General features: G+C 40.3%; 2 protein-coding genes across 6 annotated transcripts in view; both read right to left on the bottom strand.

The window, feature by feature from the left end:
• LOC110170869 (matrix-remodeling-associated protein 7) overlaps positions 1 to 2,747 on the bottom strand; it is a 6,774-nt gene extending 4,027 nt beyond the window's left edge. Inside the window, exon 1 of the mRNA XM_020936555.2 lies at positions 2,133 to 2,747. Coding sequence (XP_020792214.1) covers positions 2,133 to 2,408 — 276 coding nt within the window. The 5' untranslated portion in view covers positions 2,409 to 2,747. The remainder of the gene's footprint in view (positions 1 to 2,132) is intronic.
• A 5,034-nt stretch (positions 2,748 to 7,781) lies between these two features.
• Positions 7,782 to 13,638, bottom strand: srsf2a (serine and arginine rich splicing factor 2a). Of its 5 annotated transcripts, none has more exons than XR_008631722.1 (4): positions 13,071 to 13,637; positions 10,882 to 11,172; positions 9,871 to 10,051; positions 7,782 to 8,032 (listed from the first exon to the last, which is right to left on the bottom strand). XR_008631722.1 is itself a non-coding variant. In XM_055150033.1 (3 exons), exons 1-2 carry the CDS (start codon positions 13,433 to 13,435, stop codon positions 10,899 to 10,901), a joined length of 606 nt encoding a protein of 201 aa, XP_055006008.1. In that variant the 5' UTR covers positions 13,436 to 13,638; the 3' UTR covers positions 7,782 to 10,051; positions 10,882 to 10,898. The 5 variants fall into 5 exon arrangements, 3 of the variants coding, with proteins under 3 accessions (XP_055006008.1, XP_020792211.1, XP_055006007.1); XR_008631721.1 differs by having other exon boundaries at positions 7,782 to 9,244; positions 9,363 to 10,051; XM_055150033.1 differs by having other exon boundaries at positions 7,782 to 10,051; positions 13,104 to 13,638.
• Between the last annotated feature and the right edge of the window lie 1,439 nt (positions 13,639 to 15,077).

Genomic DNA, 15,077 nt, shown 5'->3' on the forward strand with positions numbered 1-15,077 from the left:
CAGTTCTGGTCAGACGCTGGTGACACTTCCTTTTATCTGGAACCTCCATTATGGCCATGAATTATTCTGTTAATTAGACCCCACACCCCGCACAGGTCAACAGGCCAAACTAACAAACAGAAACTGTAAACAAGTGTGTGTTAGTTTCAGAGTAGTTTCAGTGTAGTTTCAGTGTATTTAGCTCCTCCCTGCAGATATAAGGAAGTGTCCACCAGCGTCTGACCAGAACTGAAGAAGCAGCTTGGATGAGCTGTGAAACGTCTTCAACCAAACTAACTTTGGTCCAGTCGACAAACTGAATTTTCTCCTTGTTAAACATTGTACTGTATTTTATTGACATGTGCGCCATTTATGACATCAACCTGTCTAAGGACTGAAAGTCGAAATTAGCAATTTTGATCAAACCTACACAAACATATGACCTCTTTGTGTAGCTCAATGTTTTTATGTGCACTGTCCCTGATAAATAATAAAAAAAAAACTAAACTAAACTGAACGTCGGTTCCTGGTCTCTTGTATTTATATAAATATAATAAATTTCCCACAAAAAGTGCGACTTCCATATGTTTTTTTTCTTCTTCATTATGCATTTTTTGGCTGGTGTCACTTATACTCCGGAGCAACATCTAGTTTGAAAAATACGGTGCCCCAGAAGTCGTCATCTGCATGTTTCCAAACGTCTTTCAGTAAGTGTGAATAGAGCCTGTTGGTAGCTTCAATGAGCTTCATTTGACTGGAGCCGAACGCTGTGGGTGACGTCACGCTCCCTCAGGTCATTTTTTTACACAGATCATGGACTGAACCAATTAATTTGAACAATCATGGCTATTTATCTATTAAAATAATTATAATCGTCTTCTGGACTACAGAAAAACACTGGAAATATCGAGTCAAATGTCAAACAGGATTAAAGCATGTCTGACTTTGGTCAATAATTTCATTTGTAAGTATCCCCCATCATTTTGAAGCTTTCTGTCACCACAGGCAGGTGTACAGGCAGGTGTACAGGCAGGTGTACAGGCAGGTGTACTGGCAGGTGTACTGGCAGGTGCACAAACCCCGCCTCACCTGCCTCTGCAGCAAAGGTGTGAAACTCACCTGACGATGGTCCAAGCTGTGAACTCTACCATGGGCTTTGTGTTAAAACACACTCATTAAACATGTGGCTCATTTATGTTCTGGAAAATAATATAATACCAGTTTTTATTTGTTTTTAATTAAGACAAGTAAAAACCAAACTGAATATACTGATTGATTTTTTTTCCGTATCACCGTGTCCGGAAGAGAAGAGCCAATATCGCTTTGGGATAATGGGAGTCTCGTAATTTTTGAAAGAAATCTCCAAATTTAGTATTGTTATTTTTATTTGTTTGGGACTGGCTCTGCTGAAAACTGTCACGTCTTTAGAGTTGAATAATGGCACCACTTTCTGGAGCGACTGTGAAAACATTATTTCACTTTTGTTTACTTATAATGACAGAGAAGACGCTGATAAGTCCAGTTAATACAGAGATATGAACCATAAACCAGCTCTACAAATCTGCATCTGACAGTTACAGCAAACTCCACCTGAGACTCCAGATCAGGTTAAACGTACAGACCGTGTAAACCAGTTCTTGTTGATTATCACAAATGTGTTAATATGAAACTTCTCCACATTGAAACAAGTCTGAGGAACATCCAAAATCTTCTTCCTGCAACTGGGACAAGTCTGAGGAAGCATTTTTGTTAGATATTTATCGTATCGTGGCCTGTGTATCGAGATATGTATTGTATTGTGGCCTACGTATCAAAGTATGTATCATATTGTGGCCTATGTATCGAGGTATGTATCGTATCGGCAACTTCTTAACGATACCCAGCCCTAATAGAGTGGTTTTGTTGTTTTGTTTTTTTTACATTAAACCGGCCGTAACTGTGCACTTTTTGATAATTTTCATTAAAAAATAATACATGATGATTCTAAAGTGCTCCAAATGGAAAATCTCTGGGTAATAAAGGTGCATTAATGGGTTAAGTGAACTTCTTGTGGTTGTTGTGTGGCCGCTGCAGACGACAGTGATTGAGTCGGATTACGCGCTAATGACATAAACTAGTGTCCGTTTAGGCGCATCCATCTGCACTTTACTCACCGACTGCACATTTTTCACCACGTCCCAGTGATCGTGCGAGCTGCCACTCATCTCACTCCAGTCAAACTCCGCAGGTTTACTCGGCTTTCGCTCCGGGGAAGAGGGGGGGACGTGTCCGTTGTGCGTGGCCGGGGGAGCGCGCTCCTTCTCGGCTACGCTCACCGCCGGTCTCCGTCCGTAGTCCGAAGACGGCGAAGTGCCCGTAAACATCGACGTAGCGACCACAATGGCCAGTAACGTGAAGATAACAGCGGCTAACATCAAACTTACATCCATTTTTTATAGTGTTTGGTAGTGTTTATTTTGGTTTTAAGAGGTTTTTAGAGACATAATCCGCACGCGTCCATCCCGTTACCTGTCTGTCCGCGGATCACACACTAACGGAGTGTGGGCTCGTCTGCTCGCTTCTGATTGGTCAGTTCAGCAAAAGGGGCGGGATTAGCTCAAAAATACGGCTTGTGATTGGTCCCTGCTCAGTGTCAATCAATTATACTACAGTTAGTATTGCCAACGGTAAAAATTAAACATATTAAAGGGTAATTAAATATATGAAACAACAGTTAAATTATGTATTAAACAACAATTAAATATATTCTGGATAAATCTTTTTAACATATTACCTGTTAAAATTCAAAATTATGTAGTATTATTGTTTTAATGACTATACATTTTATTTCATGGTGACATTAAAATGTATGAAAGTAAATACAGTTTTAGGTGTGTGCAAATTTTTATTGAAGTTGTTTTTTTTGTTTGTTTTTTATGTATGTACGTCAAAAGACTTACAGACCTAGGCTTGCTAAGAAAAATGTCCAAGAAATTCACTCTTTAAAAATGATTAGTTAATTTTTGTCCATAATACTTCCTTTTATGTAATATTATATATTTAGCTTTTTTTTTCTATTATTCTTTTTTATATAATTATTATTATTATTAATAATAATAATAATCATGATAATAATATATTATTTGTATGTATTATTATATATATAGTTTTTTCTATTATTAATATTATACATGTATTTATTTTTTATGTACTTATGTTTTTTGTTAGAGTGATTTCTGTTGTTAATTGCCATGGAAACAGCCTTATTTTATTTATTTACTATTTTTTATTTTTTTTTTTTTGATAGGCCAGTGAATCACCAAAAGGCACGATCCTCTGCAACGTGCGTCTCTGGCTCAGCTCCGTGGTAATCTCATCACCTCCAGCGGTGACTAAAGCGGCGAGCGGCGGCCAAAGAGTCCCGTCTGTCCGCCTCCGCAGCGGCACTTCCCGGGCACAGCTCCAGTCTGGCTCCAGTCTGGCTCCAGTCCACATCCAGTCCGCCTTCAGGCTCCAGTCCACCTCAAGTCCGGCTCCAGTCCGGCTCCAGTCCGGCTGCAGTCCGGCTCCAGTCCGGCTCCAGTCCGGCTCCAGTCCGCCTTCAGTCCGGCTCCAGTCCAGCTCCAGTCCGGCTCCAGTCCAGCTCCAGTCCGGCTCCAGTCCAGCTCCAGTCCGGCTCCATCCTGGATTTACGACTGGTTTCTGGGTAACCCTCTTATCAAGTGAATGTTTTCCGGAAGCGAACAATAGAGCAGTATACGGTTTAGTGCTTCCTGGTGTTAGCGACACTTTCTGGACTTTCACTGTTCAGTAACGACGTCAGAATTGATTTTGTTTTAAATTGTCAATGCTTCATTAATCTGCAGGTGTTGGGTAATGTCATGGGTGGACTTTTTCTCCATGGGACCACATGAGAAACAGAAAATATTGTGGAGGGCCCATATTAATTGTATTTCTTTATAAAAAAAGCCAGTAAATATCATTGTTTTGATGAGCTGGTAAGACTAATAAGAGTTTATGACTAAACGATGAAAAAGTGAGGTTTCCTTACAAAAAATACCTCTAAAACAAATGCATGCATGAGGTAAAAAGGGTGGGGATGGATTTAACACCAAAATGTCCCCGACGTCAATTACAGAGGACATTATAATAAAAAAATTAAATAAAATGAGCAAAATCTAAATGTTAAGGTGTTAATTTACCTCCAAATACAGAAAATCACACAAAAATATATATTGCAATACACTTTCTTCAGGTCCTATGCAACTTTTCTGATAAAACCTGATTGTGTCCATAGAGAAATGCAGGAGATTTTTTTTTTCTGGAAAGTACCGCACTATGGCATTAAATTTGCTTATTATTTATTAACTACAGCTTTTCTTTTTTACAATAAAACAATACATGCATTCTACTAGGCTCCATTTCTCCACAAATATGACCTGTTAATTGGTTTGTCCCCATGGAAACAGTTAAGGTTAGTATCAGATTGTGAAAAATCCCAAGCAAAATATTATCTCCATGGTGACGGAGCCTCCACCTGCAAAGTTACACAGTGAAGCTTTAGTCTTTTCATAGTTTTGGGTCATTTTTGTAAGTAGTAGAAAATATTCCAAACCATTCATTGACAAAAATATACTCTGTAACAAAATTAACTGTGGTAAACATAACATCTTGTAAACATGAACTAAAAAAAACAAAACAAAATCACTCCATTTTTGTATTTTTACAAGGAAATGTTTTATTGATGAATACCTGCAGCACATGAAGCGTAGACACGAGTGCACGAAAATACACTTTACAAGAGAAAATCCGAGCAGGTTTTTCCTCTGCTCTAAAACCCTTCACTTCGGGTCAAACTCAACCCAAAAAAAAAAAAAAAAAAAAACAGCAACAAAAAGAACAGAGAAACAGACGGGGCCCCGCAAAACGACGTAAACGAGCGACGAAACGCGGAGTTTGCCGGTTTGGCATTGGCGCAAGTTTTAAAACTAACACAATCCAATGTTAAAACTTTAAAAAGGTGCATTGTGTAACTTTTCTAGTTGGAGGTCCGTTTCTATGGAGATCAGATCGTTGCTCTGTCTGGAATGTCCCGCAGTGTGACATTAAAACAGCTCAACTTAAAATTTATTCAATCACAGGTGGTTTTAACGCTCAAAAATACCTCAAAAATCAGGTGTTCTGACTGTGAGCGGGGTCGCCTCTCCACAGATCTGACCTGTAACTTGGTCTGGTTTGGTTTAATTACATTCTAGGCCAATCCAGACCAAGCTACGAGTCAGATCTGTGGAGAGGCGACCCCGCTCACACTCAGAACACTCACTTTTCTAGGCGTTTTTGAGCCGTAAAAAAACACCTGAAATTGAATAAATGTAAAGTTGAGCTGTTTAAAGTCATACTGTGGGACATTCCAGGCAGAGCAAAGACATCTCCACGGAAACAGGCACGTTTGTTTCATTGTCTAGTAATCGGGAAGAATCTAGAAGTGTGTGTTAGCATGCTAGTTGTTGTAACTCTGGACCACTGTTCTGTTTTCCTCGTTTTTTAGGGGGAAAAAAAATCTGCGACGCAATCGAACTTTTCTCCATTTGGACGTCATCGCTTTGCCTGGAATGTTCCGCAGTACGACATTAAACTCGTCTGTCTTCACGGAGACAAGCAGGTGAGCCACTAAGCCGAGCTACGAGTCAGATCTGTGGAGAGGCGACCCCGCTCACGGTCAGAACGTCTGTCATTTTTCTAGGCGTTTCTGGGCCGTAAAAACAAGACATGCAATTGAATAGAAGTAAAGCAGAGCTGTTTAAAGTTATACTGTGGGACATTCCAGGCAGAGCGATGACGTATCCATAGAAACAAGAAGATCATGAAGCTCCAACCGCAACCAAAAAGTTACACAGTGCGGCTTTAACATGTTAGAAGAGATTTTTTAGGGGGTATTTTTACAGAAAGGCAATCAAACTCGCGCTGTTTTTACGTATATTTCGAGCGTAAATACGTTTAACTGTACGGGTGACCACAAAAGGCCCGTGGGTGCGGCGCCGGCGAGCGAGTGGGGGGCCCGTCTGCGGAGATGGAGGGAGGGGGAGGAGGGAGAGAGGTCTGTAGAGAACTGTAAAAGAGAGTGGACCTTGCACAGCGTACAAACCGGCAGCATCACGTTCACCACCACACTGCCATAACCACCAAATCTGCTACTGCTACAACTGCGCCAACTCTGGGCCTAGTGCGAGAGATAAACACAGGTTAGAGGTCAGAGGTCAGGCAGGAGCGCAAATGCTATGCTGACGATAGGCTGCGTTCACGAGAGTTTGGGATTCGGTGGGAAGTTCTGAGCAGAAGGGGCTTTGTGACTCTACGGGGGATTGTTTTTGTAAGAAATGTCTGAAATTAAACCTCAAAAGTTGGACCTACGTCAATAAATGTGACATTACCGTATTTTTTGGACTACAAGTCGCACTTTTTCTTCATGGTTTGGGTGTTTCCTGTGACTTCTATATTAAAATGTTTGAGTAAAGCGTGGAGAGGTTCTAGTCTTGTGTGTGAGTCTCTGCTGCTCCTGTTCCTCCTGTACCGCTGTCATTTGGCTCTACTGCGCATGTCTCCTGCAGAAAGAGCCTCTGTCCTGTCTGTATCATGTCAATCGATCACACCGTTACTTCTGCACCACTGAACAATTTAACATTTAAACTTGAGAAGACTGAACAAAAAGTCGTGAAATCTGCAGCTAAAAATGAAAATTGAGCAGCAGAAAGAAAGTTTGGAGTGAGAGAGAAACTTGTGACACCGGGAGATGCACATAAAACTTTCCTGAAGTCACTGGATGGATGGACAAAGCCTGGACTTCAGTGACACCAAAACCGAAATACTGTCAGGATTCAGAAAAACCCGAATAATTCTAAATGGAACTGATGCCGAGTCTGACGACAGCGACACAGAAGAGTTTGCGTCGCTCTGTTTACCTCCAGAGGTCGAGGCAGAGTTGTTCAGAAGTGACACCGAGGATGAAGAATTGAATGGATTTAGTGATTTGAAGTGAGATGGAGAGTTTGGTTAAACTTGTTCTGTTGTTTATGTTATAGTTTATCTGAAGAACTGTTATATGTGACGTTAACAGTCTGTTGTTTTATTACTAGAACTTGACTTTACACAGGAAATGTTGGTTCCTGGTCTCTGATTTTATAAAATATATTTCCCCCAAAAAGTGTGACTTATGTTTTTTACTTCTTCATTACACATTTTTGGGCCGGGGCAACTTATACTCTGGAGCTTATAGTCTGAAAAATACGGTATAAATTCACCTGTAATTGAATAAATAGAAATGTCGGTTCCTGGTCTCTGACTTTATCAAATTAATTTCCCCCAAAAAGTGTGACTTATGTTTTTTACTTCTTCGTTACACATTTTTTTGGCTGATGCGACTTATAGTCTGAAAAATACGGTACTCACAGTTGCTGCTTTTTATGCCTTAAAGTCTCTTCAGCTGACAACATTCACGTTTTTGGGGTTGAATAATGACTCCGCTTTCTGAAGAGGTTGTGAAAAAAGCAAATTCACTTTTATTAACCCTGGACTTTGGGTAAGTTTTTGTTTCGAGGGTCAACAAATCTGCAACCTGACTGTTAAAAAATCTAATTCTACCATCTCCAGCTCAGTTTAAACTACAGGGATTCTACAAAATGTGTGAATGTCACGTGAACACAACCTACGTCACAGCTCCCTGTTCTTTAACGTAACATTTGAGTTCAGTGAATTAAACTAGTACACCACTTTTGAGAGAACGCCTCACCAAAACAAAATCAGCTCCTCATATCAATGGTAAAAGATTTGAAAGAAACAAAACGTTTATTGACAAGAACAATGTTACTCAACCAAATAAAAATACGCAAGCGACATGTGAAAATTCTCAGCTTCGCAAACAGTTTTTTTTTTGTTTTTTTTAAAGGATGGACAGAACCTTTAGGCAGAAATCGTGTTTATCGTTAAAATAGTTAGACCGAGCTCCGTTAACCTTTCAGGCTGGGTGAGTGGAAGCGTGGGTGGTTTTTAGTCGTGGCGTCCGTGGGTCCGCAGAGTTCTGTGGAAAAAGAAAGAACAAAAACTAGTGAGTGGAAAGAGCCAGAGACGAGAGAGAGTGAGAGAGAGAGAGAGGCTGAGAATGAGGCCTGGACATGATCAGGGCTGGGCACTTTTACCACATCAGTAATAATAAAAAAAAGTCTACGGCTCAGTTTGGATCAGGACAAAAACCACACGGACGGTCGGTTCAAACACCTGATGTACGTCTTGGTAAAAGATTTTAGAATCCTTCCATTCATCTAAACTAAACTTGTATGCAATCTTTTGTTTCTGAAGAATTCTCGGAGCGGAGTCTGAGTCCGTTTTCTCCTCTTGCCCTTCAGTCCTTAAAGCGCTGCCTGGTTTATCAGAGCATTTCAACTGTGGTTTGAGCAAAGTTTGGACATTTTCACTTCTACTTGAAAGCAGCAGTTGCGCTAAATGAGCTCGACCGAGTTTCAAGGAGATTCTGGGAGTGTAACGTTTAAAAGTCCGGTCCTAGTTTTCCTCCGAGTCGAGGCTCTCAGTGAAGATTCTGAGTCCAGGCGGAAGTTTTAAACTGAACACAATCTGATGTTGAAACTTTAAAAAGGTGCTTAGTGTCACTTTTCTGGTGGAGGGTCCTTCACCTGCTTGTTTCTGTGCCCGGAATGTTCCACAGTGTGACATTAAACAGCTCCACTTTATATCTAATGAATCAATTTTTTTTTGTAGCTCAATACCACCTCGAAAAACAGGCGTTCTGACCTGGGATGGGCATTTGATTAAATTTTTGATCCATTTTCGATTAATCATTAAAATTTTTATATTCAAATGATCATAACTGTTATTACTTTTACTAATCTGCATAAATAAACTGAACTTTACATTTAAACCATAAACGCTCTAGAGCCACATCAGCCTGTTTGACATTATGTGTTTGATGCAGCTTTGTGCAAGTCCCACAGAAACTAAACTTGCAACTGCATGGCTCATTTGCATAAACGAAGCGGGGAAAAAAACTGCTCCTCTCCAAGGAGGAGCCAGAGCCCAAACGTGGGACTGTGAGGCCGCAACTCCGGTGTTTGTGTCAGACGCAGCCTCGTCTCTACGCACAGAAACCTACATTTGGTTTGTCGAATAAAAACAAACGTAATCGACAAAATTCTTAATGATCAATTTACGGATCAGTCGACTAATCAAGCCCATCCTTAGTTCTGACTGATCGGGGTCGCCTCTCCACAGATCTGACCTGTAACTTGGTCCGGTTTGGTCTCCATGAAGATAAAAAGGTTTAATAACATCCAAAACCAAACTAGACCAAGTCACAGGTCAGATCTGTGGAGAGGCGACTGCGCTCACAGTCACACTGTCTGTTTTTCTATGTATTTTTGAGCTGTAAAATCAGCTGTGATTGAATAAATGTAAAGTAGAGCTGTTTAAAGTCACACTGTGGAACATTCCAAGTAGATCAGAGACATCTCCAGCTCCATAGAAAGAAGTCTGGACATTTTTAGTTCTACTTGAAAACAGCAGTTGCACTAAATGAGCTCGATCAAGTCTCAAGGAGATTCTGGGAGTGTAACTCTTATAAGTTAATGCCCAGTTTTCCCCCGTGTCGAGGATCAGTGAAGATTCTGAGTCCAGGCTTTGAAAAATTCAAGTTCAGACTCAATTCTGGTCCACTTCTAGTTTTCTTTGAGCCTTACCTCAGGGGTTAGTTGGTCCTACTGCCCAGCCCTTCATGTTAAAGTGCAGAATATTGGACCCTACGTCTGCAGCCCACAGAGCTGCTCACCGCTCGTCCTTCTGATGTGAGAGCACAAACCTGTAGGCGTCGCAGCGCAGCGCCCCCTTCCTGTGGCCCCAAGAACGTACCTCACCACACCATCATCACCTCACACACCACCAGCTCCACCCCCCGCCTCTGCTGCTGCTCAGGAGCCCAGGGCAGGAGCTGGTCCCTGGGCGTCTCCTCCTCCTTCTCTCTAACTGCTCTCCTCTCACACCACACCACCCTCCTCTCCTCCTCTCCTCCTCTGCTCCACTCCAGCAGCAGCTTGGAGGAAAAAATTCAGCGTTTAGCAAACCAGATACGACCACCTCCCCCCGCCCAAAATCCACTTCCCACTTGACATTTGTTTTGTTCAAAAGTAGAATTCGCAAACTAGGAATTTACACCAATGCAATGTGGTGCAATGTAAAACAAAGCTCAATAAAAATATAAAAACAAAACGATAAAGTAACAATGACTATTTCTTCACAAAAAACCCTTTGTCCAGCCCTGTTCAGTTTACTCACTTCACCTCCGTTTATGGTTTGGTGGAGCTGGACACAGTAACATAACTTCTTATCTGAGTACAAAGTTCAAATCGAAGTTTCAATGTTTAACTTTCAACTTCCACTAAAATCTACAGAACATGTCCCTGCCCTTAAAGCTATTATAGGATATTCAGTGACTTGTTTTGGTCACTGTAAAATAAAAAGAGATCAGGATCGTCTCGTCTAAATAAAACTCACATTAAACCAACAGTGTGTACTTTTTTTTTTTTTTTTTTACAAAAAATGTTTAGTTTTGGCTAATTTCTGCGAAAGTTTGTCTGTCTGCTTGCCAAAAAGACGGTGGATTTTGTCAGTATTTTTTTATAATCGACTTCCGACAACTACTTTTTGTGTTGGGTTATAGTGAAAGAGCAGAATGTTCAATACTTGTCTCAGTGGGTTTTTGTTTAATGCGTTTCTAAACAAAATAGCGCCTGATAAAACTTGATGTTTAGTGTTTGATGATCCTGATTTCACCAAAAGAGGCTAAAGTTTGAGAGTAAATCTACCCCAGACATAAACCTGCTGTGTTTGGTGTTATAATAAAAAGAGTAAAACGGTGAATACCTGGCTCCGTGGGGTTTTTAAGACTCTGTCCCGTTGTCTTCCGGGGACTTGGGTCTGCTCTTGGATCTCGACCTGGATTTGGACCTGGACTTTGACCCTTTGTTGGAGGCCGGGGTCCTGCTGCGCGACTTGGACCTGGAGCGGGACTTGGACCGGGACTTGGATCTGGAGCGGGACTTGGACCTGGAGTAGGAGCGGGACCTGGAGCGGCTGTAGCGGCGGGAGCGAGACCGAGAGCGGCTCCGGCTGCGAGAGCGGCTACGTCGGCGGCGCCCCCTGCTGTCCGAGCGGCTGAGGAGAGAGGGACAGAGTCAGAGTTAAACCACTTCTTGTGCAAAGTTCAAATGAAAACACAAACATTGTAATCCTCGAAATAGTGAAAATGTCAAATGTGTCGCAAAAACGAGTTTCCTTCCTCTAAACAAACAACAAAACTTTAGCGCTATAACTAAATAATTTTGTAAAATATGCACAAAAAATACTCGATACAGCAGCTCACAATATCAATACTGTATCACCACATTAAACGATACATTTACAAAATATTTTTGCACAACCATAAAGTCAACCCCCCTTATTGTTATCCATTTATTATTACTACTACTATTATTTTTACTTGATTATCATTATGGTTTTATTTTAATCATCAAAACTGTAAAAATGTCAAATGTGTCGCAAAACGGGTTTCCTTCCTCTAAACCACGGGCGAGCAAACGTTCTGACTCTCGTGGGCCATAAAGTGTTCTAAATTTTGACGGAAGGGCTGGATCAGAAGCAGATGGAGTTGTTTTTTTTTATCCACCACATAAGAAAAAAAATAACATGGGATATGTAGAAAACACATCCCATGTTATTGAAATATCCCATAATTGAAAATCATTACAACAGGATTACAACAAAATATCTGTCTTTCAAGTCCCACGGTATTTACTATGTACTGAAATGACTTAAAACACTTAAAATTCTAATTATTATTATTATTCAAATTCGGCGGGCCGGATTAAAAAGATCAAAGGGCTGCATATGGCCCCCGGGCCAGTGCTCTAAACAATAAAACTGTAGTGCTGTAAGTAAATAATTTAGTAAAATATGCACACACACACACACACACAAAAAACAAAACAAAAAACACTCGATAAAGCATCTCACAATATCAATACTGTATCATTATTTTTATTTGATTATCAATATGGTTTGATTTTAATCCTCAAAACAGTGAAAATGTCAAATGTGTCGCAAAACGGGTTTCCTTCCTCTAAACAAAACTTTAGCTCTGTAACTAAATAATTTTGTAAAACATGCACAAAAATACTCAATACAGCAGCTCACAATATCGATACTGTATCATCATATTAAACAATATATCGCTATTTCAATATTTTTGTACAACCCTAAAGCCAAACCCCCTTTTTTGTTATCTTTTTAATATTATTACTATTGCTTTTATTTGATTATTATTATGGTTTGATTTGAATCCTCAAAACTGTGAAAATGTCAAATGTGTCACAAAATTTTCTTCCTCTGAGCAAACAAAACCATAGCGCTGTAACAAAATAATTTAGCAAAATATGCAAAAAATAAATAAAAAATACTTGATACAGCAGCTCACAATATCGATACTGTATCGTCATATTAAATACGATATTGAAATATTTTTGCACACCCCTAAAGCCAAGTCCCCTTTTTGTCATCTTTTATTTTATTATTATCGTTTCATTTTCGCTTTTAATTTGTATGCGTTATTAATAATAGTAGTTGTATATTTGTTATTATTCCATTATATTCTATGACTCGTATTTCTTGAGTGATTAGTTTTTGTTAGTTTTGCAAGTTATGTTTGATCTGCGTAAAAAAAAAAAAGAAAGAAAAAAAGTTTGTGCTTTATCTGATTACACGTGAATAAAAACATATGGAACAGAAAACGTGGTCACCTGATGCAAAAATGAACAAAAACCGTAATAAGATCTATATTCGTAGCAGTAATAAAACTAAGTTGCGTAACATAAAAATGCACTAAACTATATTTCGCTCTGTTAAATCAATCAGGAAACGTGAGAAATGTCTCCAGGACATAGCGTTACTCGCGGGTGCGCCATGTGCTTGCGTACGTATTAGCCTTTAGCTCCGCTTTAGCTCCGCGCTAGCTCCGCACGCGCAAAACACAACAAACCCGCGCGGCCCCGGCTCACCTCCTGCTCCTGCGGCCGTACCCTCCACCATACCTCCTGGGAGCGGACCCCCTGCTGCTGCGGCCGTACATGGGGTCTGGAGGTCGGCCGTACCGCGCCATCTGCACCCGGAGCTCCCGCCCGTCCAGCAGCGCGCCGTCCATCGCGTCCATGGCGTCCTCCGCGTCGCGCTTGTCGAAGAAGCGGACGAAGGCGAAGCCGCGGCTCTCCTTCGTGTAGCGGTCCCGCGGGATGTACACGTCCCCCACGCGGCCGTACTTCTCGAAGACCCGGCGCAGGGTCTCGGGGAGGGTCCGGTACGTGAGATTATCCACTTTGAGCGAGGTCATCCCCTCCACGTCCGGCGGAGGCCTACCGTAACTCATGTTCGCGACGAAAACGACCGCTTCCCCACAACGGTGACTCTTAAATCTACAACTTACAGACACAAACACGAAATTTAACGCGAATGAATAAGAAAAAATCGGTTATTTCGGGTGTTAACGTTAAGTTTAAGTTAAAAATCCGTTGCCGTTTGTTGTTTTCTCCGCGCTGTTGTTTCGTGAAATGGCGGCGGGCGCTTATGAGCTTCCTCTTCACCTTTCTTTTTCACTGTGGTCGACGCTGATTGGCTGAGCTCGGAAATGTGCCTTTCTGATTGGCTGTCTCGGGGGGATATAGAGCAGACTGGAGTTTTACAGCGGCCTCTGTCGGTGTGGAGCGGCAGTGCAAATCACAACTTTGTTTTAACAGTCGATAAATGTAAAATACAATAAAATGTGATTTAATATTAACTTAAAACAACATTAGCAGAATTTATTTTCTAAAACTGAAATACCAAGCACCTCGGCGATGATCAGAAGAAAGTAGAGTGTGTGTTCTACCTGCCCAAGGACTGCAGATGGAAAGTAGTTTGTAGCTAAATATGGCACAGAGCATATTTTCACTCTGAAATTAATGTTTAAAATGTTTTAAATAAATAAAGAATGGAAAAAAGAAGATATGTATATATTTAGTAGCACAAAATCCAATATTAACTCAAAAGCAAAGACAATAGTATTATTTACTTCTTATTTCCATAGCTTATGCTATTAAGAGTTTAGTTGATAAAGATTTTCAAAATAAAAAACTGCGACATCCCCATAGACTGTGCACATCCCTGGTTTGTGGTGGTTGGTAATAATAAAATTGTGAAACAAGCGCATAATTAAGGAAAATTTTTATGCACTCAGCACTAATGTGAGTCAGTAGAGTCACATTTTCTTTGTGTTTTTGTCATTTTTAAGGAGCTTTTCTGTATTTTACCTAAACAAATTACAATGTATGTCTCTCTTTACTGCTGGCAGGTGTAAAATTGGTAAAAAATAGAAACACTTGGGAAATTTCTTGTATAAAACTGGGACAAATCAGTGGTTTTGTATAAATCTGCTGGGGGACATGGGACACGGGGCTCAAAACTGGGATTGTCCCGGATAAATACGGACGTCTGGTCATCCTAGATAAAGACATATTGTATTCTTAATACATTTTTGACTGTTATTTAATATCAGTTTTTATAATTTTATTTTTGTTAAAGTTTGTTTCTTCTGCTGGTTGACGGCACAATAGACTTTTTTCACAACGTCTAGAAGTGCCACGATGTAGGGTAAAAGTAACTCCTGGTTAATGCTTTTCTATGGCAAAATGTCTGTGTAAATGTCTGCGTATTTTCCATCAGCTTCATAATTTGTTTATTTATTTGTATATTTATTTATTGGCTCCCCATTACCCCTTTTCTGGGGTAAAGACTATTCTTCCTGGGGTCATAAATCTGCACAAAAGGATAAACATTCTAACATGAACAATTTATCCACAACTATCAAGAGAAGAAAGAACAAAACTTAAAGGAAACAACGACGACGACAAACTGAACTAAACTAACATTATGGTCATGAATATCACAGACGTAGTATGCAATTCATCAATAAGTAACTTGTTCACTCAGACTGCTTCTAGAATTCAAATTAAAAAATCGATTTCATGATGTCG

This window comes from Boleophthalmus pectinirostris, unplaced genomic scaffold (assembly GCF_026225935.1).
Source record: "Boleophthalmus pectinirostris isolate CB_2022bp ecotype Guang Dong unplaced genomic scaffold, ASM2622593v1 HiC_scaffold_14, whole genome shotgun sequence".
NCBI lineage: Eukaryota > Metazoa > Chordata > Actinopteri > Gobiiformes > Gobiidae > Boleophthalmus > Boleophthalmus pectinirostris.

Bases quoted from the DNA above. Each gene is read 5' to 3' on its own strand.
- srsf2a (XM_020936552.2), bottom strand. From the start codon at position 13,435: ATGAGTTACGGTAGGCCTCCGCCGGACGTGGAGGGGATGACCTCGCTC. The intron at 11,173-13,070 runs GTGAGCCGGGGC...CTCTCTCCTCAG, and splicing joins TACGGCCGCAGGAGCAGGAG to CCGCTCGGACAGCAGGGGGC.